The sequence below is a fragment of the Felis catus genome, chromosome B1 (genome assembly GCF_018350175.1).
Source record: "Felis catus isolate Fca126 chromosome B1, F.catus_Fca126_mat1.0, whole genome shotgun sequence".
Lineage (NCBI taxonomy): Eukaryota > Metazoa > Chordata > Mammalia > Carnivora > Felidae > Felis > Felis catus.
In genome coordinates, this window is record NC_058371.1 from 130,841,727 (window position 1) to 130,867,597 (window position 25,871).

At 36.9% G+C, this 25,871-nt stretch overlaps 1 protein-coding gene across 4 annotated transcripts in view; it reads left to right on the forward strand.

Annotated features, from left to right (window-relative positions):
* Positions 1–726: 726 nt before the first annotated feature.
* SNCA (synuclein alpha) overlaps positions 727–25,871 on the forward strand; it is a 152,950-nt gene continuing 127,805 nt past the window's right edge. The window contains exons 1-4 of one of the 4 annotated variants that reach the window (XM_006930966.5): positions 727–920; positions 2,628–2,773; positions 12,852–12,893; positions 20,669–20,811. In XM_006930966.5, the coding sequence (XP_006931028.1) occupies positions 2,653–2,773; positions 12,852–12,893; positions 20,669–20,811 (306 nt within the window). In that variant the 5' untranslated portion in view covers positions 727–920; positions 2,628–2,652. The other 3 variants (XM_006930967.5, XM_003985175.6, XM_006930969.5) reach the window with 3 other exon arrangements.

Genomic DNA, 25,871 nt, shown 5'->3' on the forward strand with positions numbered 1-25,871 from the left:
TGTCTCCTCCATCAGGCACTTGAGTGTGGAAAGTAAATTCCATTTAGAGACGAAAAACCTTATGACCGCTTGATATCCACGTCTGGGGAATATTGATTCCGTATTCCACGGATGGGGGAAAAAAAAAATCGGCGTCTGGCAGCCGCTGATTGGTGGACAGGAAAATGGTGACAGTGGGGTGGGAAGAGGACTCCCAGAGCCTCCTCCTGCCTCAACCTGTAACTCTTCCTTACTAGTCTCCTCTCCATCCGCCGGACCCTTTCGAGCTCACCTGATGTTAAGAGCAAGGGAAGATCTGAAGGATGTTTGAACAAAAGCATCTTTAACATTGTGTCCTACGGCCGTTAAAAAAAATCACAGCGATCCCAGGGAAATGTGCTCTTCCTGGGAGGGCTTCCTGAGCCGCCTGCCTCCTTCGGTAGCCTCCCAAGAGGACGGCTCTATCTTTGGTGGTCGAGCTCCCAGGCCTCCGCTCCCCCAGGCTGGCTCCCACAAGGGGGTCCAGGGAGGAACCAGAGGGGAAGGCGGAGACAGCGAAGGAGGGGGGGTGGGAAAGAGGGAGAAACATCAGCCTAACAGCTCCCGATCGCCACGAGAGTCCCCTTGATCCCGAACTAGAGCGGAAGCGCAGACTACCCCACCTCCCCACCTCCCCACCCCCGGGCCCAGGCTGGCGTCTGGAGCCGGAGGTGCGGCCTTCCCCCCGCCCCCATCCCCATCCGAGGAGAGGAGTGAAGTGCACGCGGCTGGGAAAGCGGCGAGCGCCGGCAGAAGGGCGGGGAGAGGCGCTGACAAATCAGCTGCGGGGGCGGCGAGCGGAGGAGAAGGAGGAGGAGAGAGAGGAAGAGGAGGCAGACCGCGACGACCAGAGGGGACCCGAGCGAAGGGGTGAGAGACCCAGCGCCGAGACGAGGGGCGAGGTGTGTGCTAGCTGCAGGGCTGACCCGAGGACCGAGCCGGCCCTTGGCATCCTGGGCGCTCTCTCCCCGCCTTCCCTTCCGACCCTCTGCCTCTTTCTCTCGGATCCAATTGTGCGGGGGACGGGGAGTGGCAATTCGACGACAGGTTCGTGGGTTCGCCTCCCACGCCCCCAGCCTCTCATCACCCGGCGGCGCTGACGGCAGCCTCCTCTGGGGACCACCCGGGTCCTGGTGCCGCCTCCTCCCTTCCTGTGCGCTTCTTATCCTCCCCCTTCCCATTTAGATAACATCGGGGAATTGTTTTGAACAATTTTGTGTAAGGGGCGGGTGGGGAGGAATTGTACTTCTGAGGATCAGAGGCACTCAGGTAAGGACCAATGGATCTGAACAGGCAGCTTTGGAAATGCTGGGGGAAACCCCGGGGAGAGGAGTCGTGCGCTTCTGGGAGGGGGAGGTGTTGCTGCAATGAGGACCCGCTGGGTCAAGTCTCTCCGAGGTGGGTCCCTATCTCTCCAGCGAGCTGGACGAAAGTAAGTTGACCTCTCGCTTGCGAGTCGGCTCTTCTCATCCCCAAAGACCGAGAGGTTAGGCTGCTGCTCCGGGGTGCGCTTTTCCCCTGGGGAAACGCGAGGATGCTCCATGGAGCGCGAGGTGCCAACTTTTATTTCTCTGTTACCTTAAATCCCCCAGTCCGCCCTCTCAGCGTTCTCGGTCAAGCAAGCAAGCTGCGTTTGGCAAATGATTAAATGGAAGTGCAGGGAAGGCAGGTCAACAGGTGGTAAGGGGTTAACAGGTGCGGGTGCCTGGTGGGTGGTGAATTCAGGCGCGCGGAGAACGCCCCCTCGGGTGGCAGGCGCGAGTCAGGAGACTGTTCCCGAGTGTGCACAGGCGCCTGCTCCTGGCAGAGAGCTGGGGGCGAGCGTGGATGGTCGGGTAGATTAGAACGGGTGCGGGTGGGCTCGTTGTGGGCCTGAGGTTGGGCCACACCCAGAGTGAGTAGTTCTCTTCCCTCCCTTCTCCGGGATCAACCAGTTAGCCCTCTTCTGGAATTCATTTTAAGACTGACTCCGACCCCATGCCTCCAGCTTCTTTTCATTTTCTTTTCCTATGATCTTTTAACCATACTTATTTTTATTTTTTAAGATTTTTTTTTAATGTTTATTTTTGAGCGTGAGTGGGGGAGGGACAGAGAGAGAGGGAGGCACAGAATCCGAAGCAGGCTGTGAGCTGTCAGCACAGAGCTCTAAGCCCGCCTGGGGCTCGAACTCAGAAACCCACAAACTGTGAGATCATGGCCGCAGGGGAAGTCACAGGCTTAACAGATTGAGCCACCCAGGTGCCCCTGAACCATACTTCTAACTTGTCTTGTCGCTCTTTGGACTCTGGGAAGTTCAAAGAGGGGTCCATCTTTTCATGCAACTACACTTCGAAGATACATTAAGAACAACTAGATGATTCATCTTAATCCATGTTTGGGCAGCTAGACTTTTACTAGCCAAGATGGATGAGGAATGCTAAATTTTTAATGCAAAAGCTAAAAAAAGGCTCCCCCTTCCCTACCCAGTGGTTGAAATAAGAGTATGGTTAAAAGTGTCACACACTTTTGGGAGTTATACTGATCTTTCTGTGGTTTTTACCTTGGGTGGTTCTAATTTTATTATATTCTACTCACAAGTTCTCATTGAAATTATATTTTGTGTTCTCCAGTGTAGAGTAAAGGAATTCATTAGCCATGGATGTATTCATGAAAGGACTTTCAAAGGCCAAGGAGGGAGTCGTGGCTGCTGCTGAAAAAACCAAACAGGGTGTGGCAGAAGCCGCAGGAAAGACAAAAGAGGGTGTTCTCTATGTAGGTAGGTAAACCCCAAATATCATTTTGATATTTATTTATGACTGATGGGTTATGATGATTGATGCTCTAAAGGCTGGTATTTCTTGCTTGATTCATTTTTGCATCATCACTTGTCAAAAGGATAAACTGAGTCAGGGGACTGTGTGAGTAAATAAATGCGTATATTTAGAGCCAATAGTAAAAAAGTGAAGATAATTTGTTTTCTCAGCTGATTTCATTTTTTGGTGTGAATGCTTCTGTGTATAAGTGACTATATTTCAGGAAAAGTTTTTAAAAGTCAGTCTCAAAAAATAATTAACATTTTTAAGAATCGAAATCATTCATAGACCTCTGATTTTTTATCATCATGAAAAATATTGGCAAATTTTAGTGTATTCACATTTTAAAATAAGACCTTTTGATATGGCCCTGGGATATGTAAAAAGAGACCTACTGTGGCCCTAAAAAGGAAAGGACAGAAAAATCTTTGGTACAGTTCATCCTTGTGACTACTTGGTAAACTGAAGATTAATTACCCCCAAAAGTGCTTGAAGCCTGCTACTAATATCTCAGAGACATTTATATAATTCATTTGTCAAATGGCACACATACTAAATAATGAGATGGGTGCTTATTTCTACTTATTCCAAATTGCCACTTAGTAGTATTCATGCAGATCCTGATGCTCGTCTTATCTTGAACGGTGCTTGGTTGAGTGTTATTTTGTAAATCCCTTCGGCTTCTTTGGGGAAGGAATAGACACACACATAGACAAACACTCGTCCACATGGACACATTCCCACAGGCACACGCTCACTTTCGGCCCATTCTGCCTCTCCCTCTTTCTCTTCTGCTCCTCCCTCTTTCTCTTCTGCTCCTCCAAGCTCTTCCACATTCTCTGGTGGCAGCTGTAGCAGCAGTAGCACAGGGTATGCATAAGGTGGAGGATGAACGTATTGGGCGGTGAAGAGCGCTATGCCTGTGTCTGTGGGTGAAGGACAGATACACTGTCTCTCCAACATGGATGCACTGAAGAAGAGTTACACTTGGAATGATTTTTTAAAAATGCTTCTCATGTTATTTTTTCTCATTGTCCATAGACTCTATATTGGCTTGAGTTTACTGTAAATCTTCAGTTAAATTCTTCTTTTTCTATCTTAAGACATATTTTCAGAAAATCATTGAACTAAAGAGTGTTACAAGAGGAAAAAGTGATGACTTAATTTCAAGTGGTTTTGTAAAGTGTGAATTAGATCTTTTTATTTTTTTATTTTATTTTTTATTATTTTTTTAATGTTTATTTATTTTTGGGACAGAGAGAGACAGAGCATGAATGGGGGAGGGTCAGAGAGAGGGAGACACAGAATCTGAAATAGGCTCCAGGCTCTGAGCTGGCAGCACAGAGCCCGACGCGGGGCTCGAACTCACGGACCGCGAGATCATGACCTGAGCCGAAGTCAGACGCTTAACCGACTGAGCCACCCAGGCGCCCCGAATTAGATCTTTTTAGATGAAATTTGGAATACTGAATCAGTGATGTGCAGATTATCGATATCTTTATACTTGTCCTCAGTTTTCTAAATTGTAAAAGTGTATACTTAGAAATACTTTTTGATTTTAGTTTATAATTTTGTAACTTTAAATATTTTTTACAATGCTGGTATTTACGCCATTAGTTTGTAGTGAGTCTAGAAACTACTGAGTATTCATTTAATACATTGCTCTTTGCTAGGTAATAAACACGTTTCATCATCTGGAAAACTTTGTTTTCATTGTCAACTATGAGTTTGGGCAAATAGAATGATTTTATTTCTTAGAGATTAATTCTGTTATTTACTCTGACACTATAATATAAAATTATAATTTTTTTATGTCACATGTATTTTTAAACCATCTTCAGTATTTATCGTGATATTTAATATATAGTGCATTCTATAAATTGTGTATTGGTCCCATAGACCGCAGTTGCTGAGTCCTGGAAAAGTAGAGAGAACATACACTTGATGTCAGACAAACCTCAAATCTAGTCCAAGCTATATCATTTATTGCCTTCAGAAGACTATAAAACTTAACTACCATCTATGAGCTTTACTTTCTTCATTTGTAACAATGTGATTTAGATAAATGCAACTACCTTGCAGAGTTTTTGTGAGAATGTCATAATAAAACAAAACACGAGTGATAAAGTACACTTAAAAAAAAGAGACTTTTTTTTTTTTGTAGTGGTTTAGATTGAGAGGCAACTAGCAGAAGTTTCTCATGTACCCTTTGCCCCCACACATGCATAGCCTCTCGCATGGTCAACATCTCTCACCAGCATGGTACATTTATTAAAATTAATGAACTACACTGACACATTATGATCACCCCAACCAAATCCATAGTTTAAGATTCCCTCCTTGCACTATACATTCTCTGGGTTTGGACAAATGCATAATGAAGTATATCAATCATTATAGTATCATCTAGATATTTTTGGTGTCTTAAAAATTGTTTGTACATCATTTATTCATCTTCCTCTATCAGCCCCTGGTAACCAGTGATCTTTTTACTGTCTCCACAATTTTACCATATCCAGAATGTCAGATAGCTGGTATAGAGACTGTTAAGATTGGCTTCTTTCACTTAGTAATATGCATTTAAAGTTCTTCCTTGTCTTTTCATGGTTTTATAGCTCATTTCCTTTTAGCATTAAATATTAATCCCATTGTCTGGATGTATCACAGTTCATCTGTTCACCTACTGAGGGACATCTTGGTTCCTTCCAAGTTTTGGCAGTTATGAATAAAAATTCTAGTCAAACATCCATGTGTGGGCTTGAGTGGATGTAAGTTTTCAATTCCTATGGGTAAATAGGAAGGATCACTACTGATGGATAATATGATAAGTACATGCTTAGTTTTATAAGGACGTAACAAATTGTCTTCCAAAGTGGCTGGACCATTTTGCATCCCACCAACAGTAAATGACAATTCTTGTTGCTCCACATCCTTGCCAGCATTTGGTGTTTCAGTCTTCTAGATTCTGACCATTCTAAGAGGCATGCAGTGGTGTCTGATAGTTTTAATTTACATTTCCCAGATGGCAAATGATGTGGAGCATCTTTTCATAAGCTTATTTGTTATCTATATATCTTCTTTGGTGGGGTATCTGTTACGTTCTTTGGTCTGGTTTTTAATCTGATTGTTTATTTTCTTACTGAGTTTTAAGAGTCCTCTATATATTTTGGATAATAGTTCCTTTTCAGACATATCTTCTGCAAATATTTTCTCTCAGTCCATAGCTTTTCTCTTGACTCTTTCCTGGAGGTGAAATTTTTAATTTTAAGGAAGTTCAGCTTATTTATTCTTTATTTCATGGGTTGTGCTTTTGGTGTGATATCTCCAAGTCATTGGCATACCCAAGGTCATGTAGGTTTTCTCCTATGTTATTCTAGGAGTTTTATAGTTTTGTTTTACAGTTAGGTCTATGATCTTTATTGCATTAACTTTTTGTGAAGAGTGTAAAGGTGGTGTCTAGACTCTTGTCCTCCCTTTCCCCTGACTCCTCTTCCTTCTCCTCCTCCTTCTTCTTCCCCTCCTTTCCCTTCCCCTCCTTCTCCTCCTCCTACTTCTTTTGTTCCTCTTCTCCTTCTTCTCCTTGCCCCTTCTTCTCCTTTCTTTTCCTCCCTCCTCCTCCTCCTCCTCCTCCTCCTCCTCCTCCTCCTCCTTCTTCTTCTTCTTCTTCTTCTTCTTCTTCTTCTTCTTCTCCTCCTCCTCCTCCTCCTCCTCCTCCTCCTCCTCCTCCTCCTCCTCCTCCTTCTCCTTCTCCTTCTTCTCCTTCTTCTTCTCCTCTTTCTCCTCGTCCTCCTTCTTCTTGTGCATGTGGATGTCCAGTTGTTCTAGCACCATTTGTTGAAAAGACTGTCTTTGCTTTATTGTAGTGCTTTTTTTCCTTTGTCAAAAATCAGTTGCCTATATTTATGTGGTTTTATTTATAGGCTCTCTATTCTAGTCCAATGATTTATTTGTCTACTCTCTTGCTATTATCACACTGTCTTGATTACTGTGGGTTGAAGGCAAATAGTGTCAGACCTATGATTTTATTATTTGACTTCAATATTATCTTGGCTATTCTGGGCCTTTAGAATCTGTTGATATCTATAGTTTTTGCTCTCCACATAAACTTTAGAATCTGTTGATATCTATAAAATAACTTGGTGAGATTTTTATTAAGATTACACTGAAATAGGAGCACCTGGGTAGCTCAGTCGGTTGAGCATCCAGCTTCAGCTCAGGTCATGATCTCACAGTCCATGAGTTCTAGCTCTAGCTCAGAGTCTGGGTCCTGCTTCAGATTCTCCCTCTCTGCCTCAACCCACTCACATTCTGTCTCTGTCTCTCTCAAAACTAAACATTTAAAAATTTTAAAAAATATATTGCACTGAAATATACATCAAATTTGGAAGAACTAAGATTGCATTGGACTATAGAGTAAGTTAAGAAGAACTGACATCTTGATAGTATTGAGTATTCCCATCCATGAACATGGAATATACCTCTTTTTTTTTAATTTTTTTTCAACATTTTTATTTATTTTTGGGACAGAGAGAGACAGAGCATGAACAGGGGAGGGGCAGAGAGAGAGGGAGACACAGAATCGGAAACAGGCTCCAGGCTCTGAGCCATCAGCCCAGAGCCTGACGCGGGGCTCGAACTCACGGACCGCGAGATCGTGACCTGGCTGAAGTCGGACGCTTAACCGACTGCGCCACCCAAGCGCCCCATACCTCTTTTTATTTAGTCCTCTGATTTTGTTCATCAAAGCTTTTTCCTCTTCCAGATCTTATATTCTATTCTTATAGAATAGATCTTATATTAGATTTTATATTCTATTAAATGTCTACCTAAGTGTTTCAGTCTTTTTTGGTGCTAAGATAATTGTATCATGTTTTAAATTTTCAATTTCACTTGTTCATTGATGGTATATAGGAAAGTGGTTGACTTTTGTTTATTAACCTTCTATCTTGCAGTCTTACAATAATTGCTTCTTTGTTGTTTTATTTTTGTTTTTTTTGTTTTTTTTGTTTTTTGTCGTTGATTCTTTAGGATTTCCTACATAGACAATCATGTCATCTGTGAATGAAGACAGTTTTATATCTTCTTTCCCAATCTGTATACCTCTTATTTCCTTTTTGTGTCTTGTTGCACTGGCTAGGACTTCCAGTATGATGCTTGTCCTTTTCCTGATCTTAGTAGGAAAGCTCTAGTTTCTTGCTATGAAATATGATGTTAACTGTAGGTTTTTTTGGAAATATTTATCAAGTTGAGGAAGTTCCCTTGTATTTCTAGTTTACCAAAAGTTTTTAATCATACATAGATGTTGCATTTTGTCAAATGCTTTTTCTGCATCTATTGATATAATCATGTGACTTGTCTTTTTTACCCTGTCAATGTGATGAATTACTCTAATTAATTTTTGAGTATTGAACCAACTTGTGTACCTGGTATGAATTACACTTGGTTGTGGAGTATAATTCTTATTACATATTGTTAGATTTGATTTGTTAACATTTCATTGAGGATTTTTGTAAAGCACACTTTTATATAGGAGCCATGGTTATTATTATCAAACAAGCTGTCCAACAGAATACTTACTTTGCCGACATATTTTCTTTTCATCTTTTCATTCTTCATTACAAAACTCATCAGTAGCTAGAGTGAAATACTGGAAGTGGCTGGAGAAAGTTTTGTAATTTCAGTGTGGCTGAAGATGTTTAGCACACTGTTTTCTTAAGCCTACAGATGAAAGTAATCTTATTCCTTTATAATATATTTTTGGCAACTACCTTTTAACTAAGTGAGGAACTACCATAAGAATCAGTGTTATTTTATGATTTTTCTTCATTTGTGATATATTTGTATACAAACATTCAATCAATATACTTCCATTTAATAAATAACAATTATCTCAATCAAATGGGTCCGACATTATAAGTATAGAGTCAAATTGAAAAGCAAAAAACATTCATTTTCTTTATGTAATGCCAAGTATTATAACTGTAAAGGCAACATAATTATCTTCACAACTCTCCCAATGCCACTTTGTTCAGCAAGCAGCAATGGTCAGGAGCATGGATTAATATCAAGCTCTCAAATCACAATATGCTCCAGCTGCATCAAGTTGACAGAGTCAACATAACATGTACAATAGCAGTATATTTGAGTTCTTGCAACTCCTAGGCATTACTTTCAACCTTCTCCACTCTGTGCCTTTGCGAAGTCATGAGAGATAAGATGGGATAGTTTTGGCCACCTCAGCTCATGCAAGCCATCAGCACTGGTCTCTCTTCAATTTACTAGTCACTTAGCCACTTGGTACCTACTTTGTAGCTATAGGTTTTCAATGACAGATTACTCATCAATAAAATGTTAATTATTAATTACAGATACTAACAAACAATTGACAGCAAACCACAGATGATTGGTTTGATATGAAGCAACTTCGTTAAGACTCTCATTTATCTTTGAATCAGGATACATTCCATGATTTAGCCCAAGGTCAAATTCTCAGCTATTACTCAGGCAGAGAGGAAAGACCACAGACCAACTGTTACACATTTATTTCAAATAGTTGTTTTTAAAAATATGGGGTACAAGGAGTGAGTAGTAGTGATAAGAAGTATTCTCTTAAATAAAAGGTGTTCTCACCTTGTATAGTTCCAGGATGCAAGAAATTTCCGACACCACAGTTAGTTGAATAATACCAGCTCCTCACAACACAGTTGGAATTTCTGTTACCATAGTACATATACTATGATTACATACATTACAAACTTTGCTCCTAGCCCTTCAGCCCACAAAATGCTACATAAACAACAGAGACCCATTATAATCCATGATCAAGTTACATCACTTCTTTCAAAGTTTTTCAGTGACTGGTCATTATACATCTGCTATTCAGCTCATACAGATGGCAAAGCCTCTAGGTGTATTGCTTCTCCCAGTGATAGACCCATGTGATATTTCACAAAATGCATAGTTGAAAAAAAGAAATTGGCCACAAAATATGGAAATGCAGCAAAGAGATGAAGTGAAAATGGCTGGAGGTAAAATTTGAGTAAAAAATGTTTTATTTATACAACAAATAGCTGACTTTGGGAATGGTGACACTGCTACTGTTCAGGAGACGGAATAGATAGCCAGTGGAACTGATCCAAGCTGACTGAATAAATGGAAGAAGTTGTCATGAATAAGTTGAAGATGTTCCAGAGGAAGTGCTGCTGCAAAAGTAGCCCATATTAGAGGAACAGTCAGAGATAGAGCATGATGCTAAAAGGGTAACATTTTGGAAACTGATCTAAACTTACAAAGGAGTATGACAATTTAAGACTTAGGAAAAATGCTCACTCCATATAGAAAGCTATATAATGAGAAGACAGCAGCACTGTTTCAACTGCTCTTGATAAGCTTTTTTTTACAAAGAAATGAAACAGTTTAATTTTCAATGTCTTAAATTACAGTAAACAAAGTAAAGATTTTGCTAGTTTTTCACTTTCCTATAAATTTATAAGTGAGTATGAGAATTTTTAATGTTTTGAAAAAAACATTTAAAGGTCATGGGACAATTGTAATGTTTACCACCAATTAATTGTCATTTTCTTCATTGATTTTTAAGACCACTTTTTACAGCTTCACCTCAGCTTATGCATGCTCACCTTACAATCCCACAGTACTGTGCAAAGTAAACATTGACTGTAAAATATGCACGTGTACATACACAAACACATTGACACGTCCTATGAGATATATATATATATATATATATATATATAAAACATTATCTTGTATCCTTTTATATATTTAATAACTGCACAATTTCATTTATGTGAATTTTTGATTAATGATTTGTCCTATATTTAACCTGCAAATCCCTTTACAAATATTATATGAAAATAATAATAATGATTTCTTACTATTTGCTATGTATTAAACACAGTTTGAAGAACTTTATATGTATATTTCCTTTAGTTTCATGTTAACCAACATGATGTATATTTGATTATTGTGACAAAGGTTTAAATACAAGAAATCTAAACCCAGGGCCCACATTTAAAAAATTTAATTTAATTTAATTTTTATTATTGCAATGTAGTTAACATTCAATGTTACATTAGTCACAGTTGTAATAGTGATTTGACAACTCTATACATTACTCAGTGCTCACCACGGTTAAGTGCAACCATCTGTTGCCATACAATATTACTGTAATATTATTGAGTATATTCCCTATGCAGTATTTTTCATCTCTGTGACATTTATTTTATAACTAGAAGAGGTTGTACTTCTTAATCCCTTTTACCTACTTCACCCATCTCCCACCCATCTCCCCTCTGGCATCCACCAGTTCTCCGTATTTATGAGTCCATTTCTGTTTGTTTGTTTTGTTGTTTAGATTCCACATATAAGTGAAATCATATGGTACTTGTCATTCTCCATCTGATTTATTTCACTTAACATAATACCCTCTATTGTCCATCCATACTGTTGCAAATAGCAAGAGCTCATTCTTTTTTATGACTGAGTAGTATTCCATTATATACACACACACACACACACACACACACACACACACACACACATACACACACACCATATCTTCTTTATCCATTCATCTATCAGTGGACACTTAGCTTGCCTTCATATCTTGGCTATTATAAATAATGCTACAATAAACATAGGGATGCATATGTCTTTCTGAATTAATGCTTTTGTTTTCTTCAGGTAAATATTCAGTAGTTGATTACTGAATCATATGGTATTTCCATTTTTAATTTTTTGAAGAACTTCCATACTGTTTTCCAAAGTGGTTACACCAATTAATGTTCCCACCAACAGTGTCCCAAGGATTCTTTTTTCTCCACATCTTTACCAACATTTATTTATTTATTTTTGATATTCACCATTCTGACCAGTGTGAGGTGATATTTCATTGTGATTTTGGTTTGTACTTACGTGATGACAGTGAAGTTGAGCATCTTTTGATGTATGTGTTGGCCATTGGTATGTCTTTGGAAAAATGTCTATTCAGATCCTGTATCCATTTTTAAATTGGATTATTTGTTGTTTTTGATCTTGAGTTGTGTAAGTTCTTTATATGTTTTAGATATTAACCCCTTATCAGATATATCATTTGGAAATATCTTCTCCCATTCTGTAGGCTCCCTTTTCATTTTGCTGATAGCTTCCTTTGCTGTGCCAAAAGCTTTTTATTTTTGTGTAGTCTCAATAGTTTGTTTTTGCTTTTGTTAACTACTTCAGGATACGTATGCATAAATATCTTGCAAGGATTCATGCCCATTTTGACTTGATTTTTGCATATTGTGTAAGAAAGTGGTTCGGTTTTACTCTTTTGCATGTAGTTTTCTCATCACCATTTATTGAAAAGACTGTGTTTTCCCATTGTATATTCTTGCCTCCTTTTTTATAGTTTAATTGGCCATGTAGAGTGGGCTTATTTCTGGGGAAAAAGTACATTCTCAACTACAATGCTATAGTTTATTTTATGTTTTATCTTTATTGGAAGTCCGTAAATATATTCAAATTGAAACTTCTTAACTACTTTGAAATTGTTTTATTAAATATGATACTTTTCTTGACTGTTTAGCAAAATGTAAGTTTAAATGCGATACATCCAAATTTCACTTAATGCCTTATTTATATATTTTCATAAAAATATTTAGTAAACAGAACCAAGCAATGTATGGAATTGTTGAATCACTATATTGTACACCTGAAACTAATATAACACTATATGTTAACAAACAGGAATTAAGATAAAAACTTAAAAAAAAAAAATGTCTTAATTGGGGGTTAAAATTTAATGGGAGACAACTTCCTGCTAGCTTTGCTTTCTTCTATTTGTTGTGTGATTACTGGATTTCCTTGTTTTAGTTTTTTTGTTTGTTTGTTTGTTTGTTTGTTTTAACACCTAAGGATATCTTTCCATATGGGCTTCTTCAGATTGAGAATTTTTTTTTATTAGTTGTATTTAAAGCTAGCTAATCAGCAATATAAGGAAAATTTAAGACTTATATATGTTTTAAATTTGCTTTTTTATAGGCTCCAAAACCAAGGAAGGTGTGGTTCATGGTGTGACCACAGGTAAGCTCCATGGGGCTTATATCCAAGAATGATATGGAAACTAGTAAGCATTAATCATTCAGAATGTAATTGTAAGCAACCACTGTGTTCATAGGAAAGCATTCTAAGGGAACATCAGCTTTGTTTAACCTTAATTCTTTATTACATATTTTTCAGTAGGTCAATATTTATTATCAATAAATAAAACACAAAATATTTCACTGTCAAAAATGATGGCTCTGAATTGACCAGATAGGTTTAATTTATGGTAGTAATAGCATTTGAATATTCTGACCAACATAACATTTTTGGCAAACTGCTGCCATAAATTACATACAGGAATTGCCATGTTTCGAAGGATTAATATAAAATTTTCTGTAGAGTATATTGAAACATTCTGATATTGAACTATACTCAGTATAATATTTCCTTGATGATTCAGAAAGCATTTCTGGAAACATCCTTGGAATGATCAGTGAAGTATTTATTGTATTTATCTCTACTTGGCATAATTTCACCAAGAATCTGAATAGGTCTATTAGAAGATTATAATAACTTAATATCAAAATGATGAAAATGATGGTGGTGATGATGAGGAGGAGGAGTATGATAGGGCTAGATAGAAAAAAATGATAGGGGAACTGAAGTTTAATAATCTTAAGAGCCCACAGACTTGCTGTGATTCAGTTTCATGTTGTATGTATTCCAGGCTGTCTGGCAGATGCGGTAAAACAGGGTATATAATGAGAAATATAATTCATAGGATCAGAAAGCAGTAAGTGTAATAGTGTCTCAGAAATATACCATGTTCTTATTACTGAATTAAAAATGGAAGTAGGGAAAATCAAGTGGGAGTATTAGTATAGTATTGTGGTTGATCCCATAACTCTGGAGCCAGACTTCCATGGTTCAAATTTCTGCTTATCATTTATCAGCTGTGTGATTTTCTGCAGGAATCATAACCTTTTTGTGATTTAGTTTCCTCATCTATAAAAGAATAAAGAGAATTAATGTATACAAACACCTAGAGTAATGAAGGCAAGTAGTGTGTACTATGTAAGTGTTATTTATCCTCACTGTATACTGGGTCTATCTTGAACAACATTTTTACAGATAGTGGAGAAAAATATTTCATATGACTATTTTATATATACTTTTGATAAGTAAGTGAGGGTGCAAAATTAAAACAGAACCCTTTGAAACTGTTTCTGCTAGAAGGTAAATTAAAGTAAGCTGTTTGTTTTGCTGTGTTGGCAATCCAATCAATATGTAATGCCCAGAACTAAGCAAGTAAATGAACTGTATTGCCTTGTAGGGACCTTTCCATAAATATGATGTTATTAAGCATGTTTTTATATGACCTGGACAGCAGACAGTTGGAGACTACTATCTGAAGGGCATAGCTAGATTACTGGTGTTCCAGTTGGTAGTTGAAGAATCCCTGTAGTTTAGAAAGCAGATAAGCTTGTGACCCAATTTGGAGTCTGTGCCATTCTCCAGAATGACAGAAAGTAAATGAGTTTGTGTGTGTGTGTGTGTGTGTGTGTGTGTTACTGAAGTTTGTACAATAAGGCAACATTTTAGCCTGCCACCTTACATTTCCCTGATTTTATAATATTGAGAAGTTTGCATATCATGTCTTTAGCATACTGAGGAATCTAAAATAACCCATAGTAACGATGTTTTCATAATTTAGTTTAATCCAGGGCTTCTCAAATGTATTTGACCTTATTTCTTTTTTTTTTTTCAATGTTTATTTATTTTGGGGACAGAGAGAGACAGAGCATGAACGGGGGAGGGGCAGAGAGAGAGGGAGACGCAGAATCGGAAACAGACTCCAGGCTCTGAGCCATCAGCCCAGAGCCCGATGCGGGGCTCGAACTCCCGGACCGCGAGATCGTGACCTGGCTGAAGTCGGACGCTTAACCGACTGCGCCACCCAGGCGCCCCATATTTGACCTTATTTCAATAGTTACTAGGATTGAATGAAACCAGGGTTCCACACAACACTATGGAAAATGCTGCTAAGCAGGAAAGCCATGATGATTTTGATGTGGGTAATATTTACAGCCATTGTATCAATCAACTACCCTGGCAATAGTAAGATATCAAAAATGCCATAAGTAGTCTGACCAGGGAGAATGCATTGGGATAAATCTGCAATAAATACTACCATCCTTCTCCCATATCAGGTAATGACTAGGGTTATTTAATATAAAATCCAAATTCCAAGTGTAAGGATAAATAAGATAATTACCTCAATGGTTAAGGAGAAGAATTGGTCTTAAAGCAGAGAAATGAGAAACTACTATATAGAATATAACATTATCAGCTAATGTGAAAGGAAAAATTTCCTCAAGATTCATCCCATTACTTATTTTTGCAGAAATATCGGCTTCAATAAACTTACTTAGACCAGGAGTTTTCTACCTCAAAAATTCCAAGAAAATTAAATCCCCCCAGTTAGATAATCTCATGATAAAATCTAAAAATCGCTACCTTAAACCCTAGCTTTTTTATCTCAGTTCATTATTGTTGGAGTGGTCAACTTAATGCATTATGTTATAGAAAAATATGAGAGTGTATTTAATCTGGACTTACTGAATGACAAATCTTTGAAAGTGCTTAAAAAAAGTAAATGCTGATTGGGGCCCCTGCGTGACTGAGTCAGTTAAGCGTCTTGACTCTTGATTTCTGCTTAGGTCATGATCTTATAATTTGTGAGATCCAGCCCCGCAAACAGCTTTGTGCTGGTAGTATGGAATTGGCTTGGGATTCTCTCTGTCCCCCTCTCTCTCTTCCCCTCCCCCTGCTTGCCTTCTCTCTCTCTCTCACTCTCAAACTAAATAAACATAAAAGTAAAATAAATGTTGATAAAAGCTTACTTTTTTTTCTCATGGAAGTATGGTTTAAAGAAATTCCAACTATTGGAGATTTTTCTGAAGGTTTTGATTCTTAGAAACAAAAGTATATTACATGAGAATAAACACAGCCAATTTCAACATGCTATAATTTAAATTACCATATTAAAATGTTTTATGATATAAATTTATTTTCATCAAATATATAATTTGTACGGTTAAAAACTAGGTATTCTTAACTTTATAATTGTTTTTAATAACAAGGTTTGGTTTTACTATATCTATTTGAAAAGTTGGTGCCACGTTTCCTTTCTAAAATTTTATTTTTTACTTAAATCTAATGGTTGAGGTTAATGAATAAATTACAGAATACACAACATTTCTCTTAATACATTCAAATAATTTATTGGTGTCTGCTGTGAAATAATATAAAGAGAAATAACAGGATCTCTGATTTTAATGAACTCCAAATAGACTGATGGAGGTGGATAGACATAATGGGAAGTGAATAATTCTGGCACACAGTTCAATAGCAGAGATATATCTAAAATTTTATGAGATCGCAGGAGGAGGAACAGGACACCTGTTGGGAGGAAATGTTAACATGGAATTGGACATCTGAGGTGGGTTTTAACAGCAGTTTGAATTTGCTGAGTAAATAGGGAGATATCTGAGAAGGATCAAAGCTTCTGGCCAGAGGGAACTATATGAAAGAAATTGGGAAAGACTGGCACATTTGGGGGAAAACATAAAATATTATACTATCAGTAAGTTGGGAGGAAGTATCTGTTTTGACCCTGGTTATGAGGTCTTTTCCCTTAAAAATGAATATTATTTATCAGATGAAAAATGACTAATTTGAGTGTGTCTCCTTTTGTCATCTTTTGTTTGGCATATCAACGGAGAAACAATGTTCTTAAGAGAGGGACTTGGGGCTTAAGATCAGTGGATAATCCACTAGATAAATAAAGTCCAATGAAATCTTTTAAAATGTGTCCATTATTGCTACAGGTATGCTCTGTCATTTTGTAATGTAACTAATTTATTTATTCTTACAATGATAAAACCTGGTGAATTATAATAAAGTACAAAGTGCATTTTACTGTGAACTTTATGTGCATTAAAAGTAAATTAATGTGTATACATATACAAAGCATGGTCTAGATGTTGTAAAAATAACCTCTCACGGCTGGCAGAAAAAATACGAGTCTATAAAAAGATCAAAATTTATTCTTGTCTTTGAGATACTGTAACAAGAAAGTGTTCATTTTTCAAGCAAAATTTTCTATTGATGTTCTTGGAAAAGAAAAAAATGACAAGTTAAAGCCCATAATTCACTATTTTTAAAGGACCAACATTCTGGAAATGTTTTAAAACATGAAATCTCCAGTACAGCTTCTCACTGACACTGAAACTGAACTTTGCATTGGGAATAGCCATTATTTGTTAGGAGGCATCAACGGTATCCCTAGAGGTGGCAAAAGGCAAATATCAAGCAACATCTTCTGGGGACTCTTCCTGCTTTTAGACGCTAGGGCCATTTCAATTTTGCCACGTTGCCTAGAACTGAAGAGTAAGCATCTATCCTTACGACCACCTTACTTCCATGACCTGCTATTTCAAAAGCCAATTGCTTTGTCCACATTGTTCAATCATTGGCTTCCTCCAATGAGTGACATGAAATCTGTACAATAATCATGTGATTAGCATATCACACCGACTTAACAGCTGACACTGTAACTCATCGAATTCCTTGGGGTGGGACTTATCTGGAAAGGATGTACACAAGCCTAAAACATAACCTCCCCCCCCCCCCCCCCAAAGTGTCTCTATTTGCTTAGGAGAGGGCCTGAGGAAAAGTATCACTCAAAACCGCAAATTCTTGAAATCTGGGGGAAAAGCAGAAAAGAAAGAGTTTATGAGGCAAAATGAAGGCAAACGTTACATAAATGGAGATAAAAGATGCAAGATGTAGACTTTATAAGTGTTATAAGGTTTAGATGAAGAGAGATTGTTTAATTTCTCTATCAACCTTGAGATTATTAACAGAGCAGAAGATCTTGTGTTTTGTTTTTTTTCATAGAAATCTTCATTTAATTGAAACAAACATTTTTATTGGAGTTTCCTTTATTTGGGAATTGCATGGAGGTAATATACAAAGATTAAACAGCAATTATATCAGATATGGCTTTAGAGAAATTTTGATATGAGATTAAGTTTTTGCTTCCAAATCTAATCCCAAACTATTTACACTGTCTTCTCTAAATTTTTACCTTATTAAAAAAATCTACTGAATCACCATATTGTATTTTGTTTTATGAAAATAAATTATAAATTTGCTCAACAAACTTCATTTTCATACTAAACACCTAGCTCTTTTGTTGCCATTAAAATTGTTGAAAATCAATCTTTTTATTTCAAACCCTGTTTCGATGCTTGAAGTTTCATAAAAGGATTAAAATTTCTTCATAACCATACCTTACTCTATTGTTCATTTTTTTTGGCTTAAATTTTATTTTAATTCCAGTTAGTAAACAGACAGTGTTATATTAGCCTCAGGTGTACAATGTAGTGATTCAATAATTCCATGCATCACCTGGGGCTCACCATGACAAGTGCACTCCTTGATCCCTGTCACCTATTTAACCCATGCCTCCCCTTTCTCCTCTCATGACCATCAGTTTGTTCTCTATAATTAAGAGTCTGCTTCTTGATTTGTCTCTCTCTCTCTCTCTCTCTCTCTCTCTCTCTCTCTCTTTTCTTTCCCTTTGCTCATTTTCTTTGTTTCTTAAATTTCGCATAGGAGTGAAATCACATATTTGTCTTTCTTTAACTGACTTATTTTGCCTAGCATTATACTCTCTAGCTCCATCCATATTGTTGCACATGGCAAGATTTCATTCCTTTCTATGTCTGAATAATATTTCATTGCATATATTGCATCTTCTTTATCTATTCATCAGTCAATGGATGCTTAGTTTGCTTCCATAATGCTACTATAATCATTGGGGTGCATGCATCTCTTTGAATTACTGTTTTTGTACTCTTTGAGTAAATATGCAATAGTGTGATTGCTGGATCATAGGGTAGTTCTATTTTTTTTAACTTTTTGAGGAAACTCCATCCTGTTTTCCACAGTGCCTGCACCAGTTTGCATTCCCACCAAGACTGCACAAGTTTTCCTTTTACTCCATATACTCACTAATACTTGTTTCTTGCATTGTTGATTTTAGACATTCTGACATGTATGAGATGCTATCTCCTTGTACTTTTGATTTGCATTTCTCTGATTGTAAGTGATGATGAACATGTTTTCATATGTCTGTCAGCCATCCAGATCTCTTCTTTGGGGAAATATCTGTTCATGTCTTCTGCCCATCTTTCATTTGGATTATTTGGGTGTTGGGTGTTGAGTTCTATAAGTTCTTTATATATTTTGGATACTAGCCCTTTATCAGACATGTCATTTGCAAATATCTTCTCCCTTTCTATAGGTTTCCTTTTAGTTTTGTTGATTGTTTATTTCACTGTACAGAAATTTTTTTTTTTATTTTGATATATTCCCAGTAGCTTATTTTTGCTTTTGTTTCCCTTGCCTCAGGAGACATATCTAGAAAAAAGTTGCTCTGGCCAATGTCAAAGAAGTTATTGCCAGTGTTCTAGGATTTTTATGGTTTCAGGTCTCACATTGAGTCTTTAATCCATTTTGACTTTATTTTTGTGTAAGTGGTCCAGTTTCATTCTTTTGCATTCAGTCTTCCCGATACCAATAGCTGAAGAGATTGTCTTTTTCACACTGGATATTCTTTCCTGCTTTGCCAAAGGTTAATTGATCATATTTTTGTGGATTATTTTCTAGGTTTTCTAGTCTGTTCCATTGATCTAATTGTCTATTTTTGAGCTAGTATCATATTGTTTTGATCTCTATAACTTTATAAATTGAGGTCTGGAATTGTGATGCCTCCAGCTTTGCTTTTCTTTTTCAAGGTTACTCTAGCTATTTGGAGTCCATTGTGGTTCTATTCAAATTTTAGAATTGTTTGTTCTGCTTATGTGAAAAATACCATTGGTATTTTGAAGGGATCACATCACACTGCTTTGGGTAGTATAGACATTTTAACATTGTTTGTTCTTCCAATCCAAGAGCGTGAAATGTCTTCCCATTTCCTTGTGTTGTCTTCCATTTCTTTCATCATTGTTTTATAGTTTACAGAGTACAGATCTTTCACCTCTTTGGTTAGGTTTATTCCTAGGTATCTTATTATTTCTGGTGCAATTATAAATGGGATTATTTTCTTAATTTCTCTTTCTGATGCTTCATTATTGGTATATAGAAACGTAAGAGATTTCTATAGATTTATTTTGTATCCTGCAACGTTACTGAATTCATTTATCAGTTCTAGTAGTCTTTTGGTGGGGCCTTTTGGATTTTCTATAAATAGTACCATGTCATCTGTATTGTTCATTTCAGAGGGTAACATGAGCACATATGTGTTGTGTGACTAAGAAGGTATGGTGAAAATGGGCATGCTCGGTGAGATTAAAGAATTGGCATTGAAATTAAAATAAATAAATAAATAATTACTTCATCTCACAATAACTGCACCTGGAATCGTTGCTTTCTGTAAACTTTCCTTAAGAAAATGTTAACCAAACCTCAATTGCTCAAAGGCTTTCAACTTGTGATCATTACACTTGAAGCACGTTTTAATATTTGCAGGATTACAACAACATATCTTAGCAAAGATTTAATGTTTGTCTAAACGAAACTCACTTAAAAATCTCTGTAGTTTTTATTCCTTCTGACACCTCAGTTATTTATGGTATGTGTAAACACAGGTCTTTAGAAGTTAACAGCTAGTGGAAGTGAAATTATTTTAAGTCCCAGTTGTTCCACTGTCCCACTGTTAATCTGCTGTTCTGGATTTATCCCAGTGGCTGAGAAGACCAAAGAGCAAGTGACAAATGTTGGTGAGGCGGTGGTGACAGGGGTGACAGCAGTTGCACAAAAGACAGTGGAGGGAGCAGGGAGCATCGCAGCTGCCACTGGCTTTGGCAAAAAGGATCAGTTGGGCAAGGTATGGTTGCATACATTTTATGTTGCATTTGCAAAGTCTCGGGATCACAATGCATTTTCATGGAAGGCAGGAATAAGATGCTTATTTGAGGGAGGGCTGGCTCACCCCCCTCTCGTTAAAAAAAAAAAAAAAGATCTACCTTCATGTGTGCATTCTTTTTGGAGGCATTAATCCAGATAAATGCCGTGAAAACTGTACAGTAATCATGATTGTTTCATTTTCTGGAAGAAAGTTAATGAAATGAACAAATGTAATAAATATGAAAAGAACTATGACATTTCAGAAAGAATGGGTGCTTTCACGTTAGCTATGAGTCTTGCAATCTCTCTTTGTTGAAACATAACAAATGCTTTGTGCCCAAATGACAGATTTTCAAAATGAAGATCTTTTAGTTGATTTCTTTATAATGACATCATCTCTTATTAAATGGTACATTTGCTTATCGCATAGCAGTTCATTTGCAAATACATGTTGGTGGGAACGGAGAGACTTAAACTGTATACCAACCGGAGATTGTGCTTTTGGGGTGATTTTAAAATTCTCAGAACTTTGAATGCATTTCTTGACAAATATGAGACACTAGTAAGAATATACAAAAGATACTATGACTTTCATTTTGACAGGTAAGTGATAGAAAATGAGATTGTCAACTGGAATATGAAATTTCATAAATTTCGAGACCACAGCAGCAGACATTTTTGCTGTTTCTCTGACACCATGGCCTCCTTGCTACTCCTTAAACAAACCAAGAACTCCCTTGCCTTGGCTCCTCTCTCTGTCTAGAAGGCTCTTCCCCAAGATTGTATACTTGGTTCACGGCCTCATCTTCTCAGGTCTTGTTAAATGACACCTTCTCAGTGAGGCCTACCCTGTACTATTTGAGATTGGAGTCATTCTCTTCACCTCTGGTATTCCCAGTCTCCCTACTGTTTATTTTTTTCCTTTTATACCAAAGCATGTATCACCTTTAAGAATCATGGATAACTTACTTTTTTTAAATATCTGTTGTTATTTTCTTTGTCCCCTCCTAAAATATAAGCACCATGAGGGTGGAATATATTGATTTTGTTCACTGACATTTCACAAGTGTCTGGAACAGTACCCGACACATAGTAGATAATTAGGAATATTTATTAAGAAGGAAAAGAAGGAAGGAAATAAGTAAATAAGCAAAGTGATTTTTATTTCTGTATCTAATAATTATGTGGATAGTATAGCAACTGTGGCTATTCAACTATCTGAAAGTTATAACAAAAGAGATTTTGGAATAGATATTTTGAAAAACTATAAGAAAATAGCTTTACTTGCTGGCAAACTACCCTGGGTTATTTCCACTCCATACAATGCTACGTAGCAGGCCTGTTTTGATGGATCATTAAAAGATTGATGTTAGAAACACAGGACTAAAAACCTGTGACATACTGAAATTTATCACATGTATTTATATCATCTGGGAAACTTATGCTAGTTATGGAAAATCTGGGCTGGGCTTCTAGTGAAGTTCTTCAGCCTACACTGAAATGTATGGCTGGTGAAAGTAGTATTCTTTTGTGTGGATTATGCTTTTCAAATAATCATATTTCTTGTGCTAATAGTCATACAAATTTCTACTTTCAGTCTCAATTTATAATTATATTTGTAGCTTTAGTACTTTTCAAAAGCTAGGAGGGACCGCAGGTATTAGGACAGAAGCAATTAACCTGTTGGGTGTCCTAGACTCTTCTGCCAAATCTGATAGAAGCTGTGGACTGTCTTCTCAGACATATACACAATGAAAGGCTTAGGGGGGTCTTGGAAGCCCATAAATAGACAGAGTCCATGATTTAGACCAATTCTCTGTGCAGATGGGGAAAGTGAAATCTGCAGAGGGGAAGCGAGCAGTCCAAGATCACATGGCCAATTGTAATTGATTGGATACCAGTACGGCTTTTCCCATCCACTATGCCCCTTCCCTAATCACTTACCTTCCCTTTGAGCTTTTATAGCTGACTTGTGGACAACCAGAAATAACTGGAAAAATTCTGTGCTTCAGAATATTAAAAAAACAGGGAAACATGTACCATCCGCTTCTCACCCCTACTTAAGGCCTACAGTGTAAATTGCAAATAAGGCATGAAAGTGCTTCATTTCTTAAGAAATTGGGCTTGGTTTTTACTTTTCTAAAAATATTACTATTACCTTCATACTTTAAAGCAGAAATCTAAATGATATAACAAAATTAACCATTTGGAGATATTTCTCTTATGTGTACTTACAAGTTCTTCCAAGTTTTTAATATGAAAATGAAGCCATAATACCCAGAAATTGCAGTATAGTTCTATAAAAAAAAATTAAACTAGAATTTAAATAGCTGATTTTCATCCCTGTTCTATCACCAACAGGCTGGATGACCTTTTGAGAATCTCCTAAAACTCTTTCTCAAATAATGAGAAACTATACCAGAAAACTGTTAAAGCCCAATTTAGCAACAATGTTCTGAGTTTCTATTATAACTCAAGAAAGATGCTAATAATCTTTCCGTTGTGGCTGTATCTATGAAATCCCCCAAATGCTAGACAGTTTAGATAAATCATTCAATTTACTCATTATGAGATTGTGAAGTAGTGTAATTTCATCATTCAAACTCTGATCAAAATGATTCTGGTAAATGGAAATAAGCAAATTATCGAAGCTTTAACCACTTGTTAATGATTCCATCGACATACTCATTCTTCACTCAAGAAATAATGCTTGCTCACTGTATGTCCGAAAACTATACACTGTTTTTTTCTCTTCATTAAGCTTACAGTCTAGTGACAACGATTAATAATAAGCATCTAATTGCCACACAATATGTATGCAGTTCTAAACTGTGAAATGCTATGGAGTACATAATGCTGAGTATATCCCAGCTAGTATGCAATAGGGGTAAGGGAGAACATTACAAAGGCTTCCCTGAAGAAGTGATGTTTGCACTGAGATCTAGAAAAATGGCTGGCAATTAATAAGCAAGTGGAAGTTGGAGAAAAAACATTGCAGGCAAAAGTAACAACATGAGGAAATCTCATGTGGTAGGAGGGGACTATGGACTGTAGCTGGAGCCACAGAAAATAAGGTAGAAGGAGCTGGAGAGGTGTGTGGAGGTCACATCCTGGTTGGCTGGGTTGAGACTGTTGGTCTTTATTCTAAGAATGAAAGAACCTATTAAAAAATTTTAAGCAAGGATGTCAGCTTATAATTGTGCCTGTTGAATAGATGTCTCTACCTGTCAGGCAGGAAACAGATTAAAGGGAGGGAAGAGTGGAAACCAGGGACAGTTAGTGGGCTATGATGGAAAGAGGAGATGAGTGCATATTCTAAGATGTTAGTGGGGGAAGAGAAAGGAAAGGATTAATTTGAAAACTATGTAGGAGGTAATATCAACAAGATTTGGTGGTTCATTTCATGATACTGGAGGGAAGAGGGATATGATTAGCAGGACTACTGGGTTGTTGGAGTGGACTGTTGGCTGTGCCATTCTGTTGGCAGTTGGTGCTTCTCTTGAATATCAAGAACACTGCAAAAAGAGTGGTTATATTGATGTTTAGCCCTCATGCCCTTTGAGGGTATTTGGCTCATTACTCCCTGATTAGTGGAACAAATCTCCCCCCCGCCCACCCATTTCTTTCCTCCTTCCCTCTCTCCTTCTTTTCCTCCCCTTCTCCCTTCCACCCTTCCTTCTTTTCTTTATTTCCTCCCTGTGGTGTTTTCTCTTCCTTTTTTTTTTTTCTTTAATCAAGAGCTCCAGTAGCTCATTTTGGTTTTTCCGGTTTTTGATAAATTTATTTCTTTGGGAATGTTTGCTTTGGTGTACTCTATCTCCTTTTGATGTTAGCAGAGAGATATAATGACAGATATGTAAGTATTATTTTCAATTTGAATTTCATATGAATGAAGCTATCCTTAGATCTAATTTCTAATTATAAGACATTAGATTAAAGGACAAATAGGATGTCTTGAATTTTAAGAATTTGCTTTATCAAATATTATTAGCTCCTCTACTGAATACATTAGAATAATACATCTACTGATCTATATTTTTACCTGTGTGCACACAAGAGGTTATAGCTACACAATTTATTTCCTAAAGCTTATTTGATTGGCATGGTAGAAAACAGGCTGCAAATGCACTGGCAGAAATACTCAATCTTTAAGTTCAAACAGAATTATATAGACAAAATTTGTTTACTACTTCTATTGAGAACAAGTTATCTGCTGATACCAAGACTATTACAAACAAACAATCAAGTAAGAGGTTCTGTAGTACATTTATGTGTGCAGTATACAGCTAGTCACTACATTGACTCCATTACAACCCCTCAATGGTGCTTTGCATGTGGTTACTGCTTAAATAAATCCTTGCTGAACAAATGAGTGTTTATTTATTGCTTTCTGGAATACTCTAGAAGAGCTGGATTCTCAGTGTCCCTGAAGTCTATACTTTTGTAAAATATATATTTTTTTAATTTCTAGAGAGTGAAAATTCTACATCTCCTATAGAGCCACTGCCTGACAAATAGTACAGCAGTCAGCTTCATTATCACATGCCATTTAGGCATTGAACTATCTGCATAGAAATTAATAGGTTTCATTCAGGAAATAAGCTTGAAATATCTATAGCCTCAGGTACTTGAAATATTCAAGTTCATCTGTTTTTATTTTTCTTCAGAATCAGAGTGAAGTACCTAAACAGTATGAAACATTTTGAAAAAAATAGATCAGATTTTAAGAATTTTTTACTGTCTCCAGCCTAGTTATCTGGAAAATATTGATTTCAAATGGATAGTATCATGCATACTCTGTGCTCCTGCATTAATTCATAAGAAGATAGCTAACCAAGTTTGTGCTGGAGGAGTAAAACAAAGCAGGAATGAAAAATAACAGGTTTGACATAATTTATAACATTTAAATGTCCTTCTACTTAACTTTCCTTTGACTTAACAGAGCTACGATGTCTAGCTTGATGCAGACTTATTTTTAAACACTTGAGCATTATAGACCTTCTAATCAAATAATCAGATGATGGATGTTGACATCAGCTA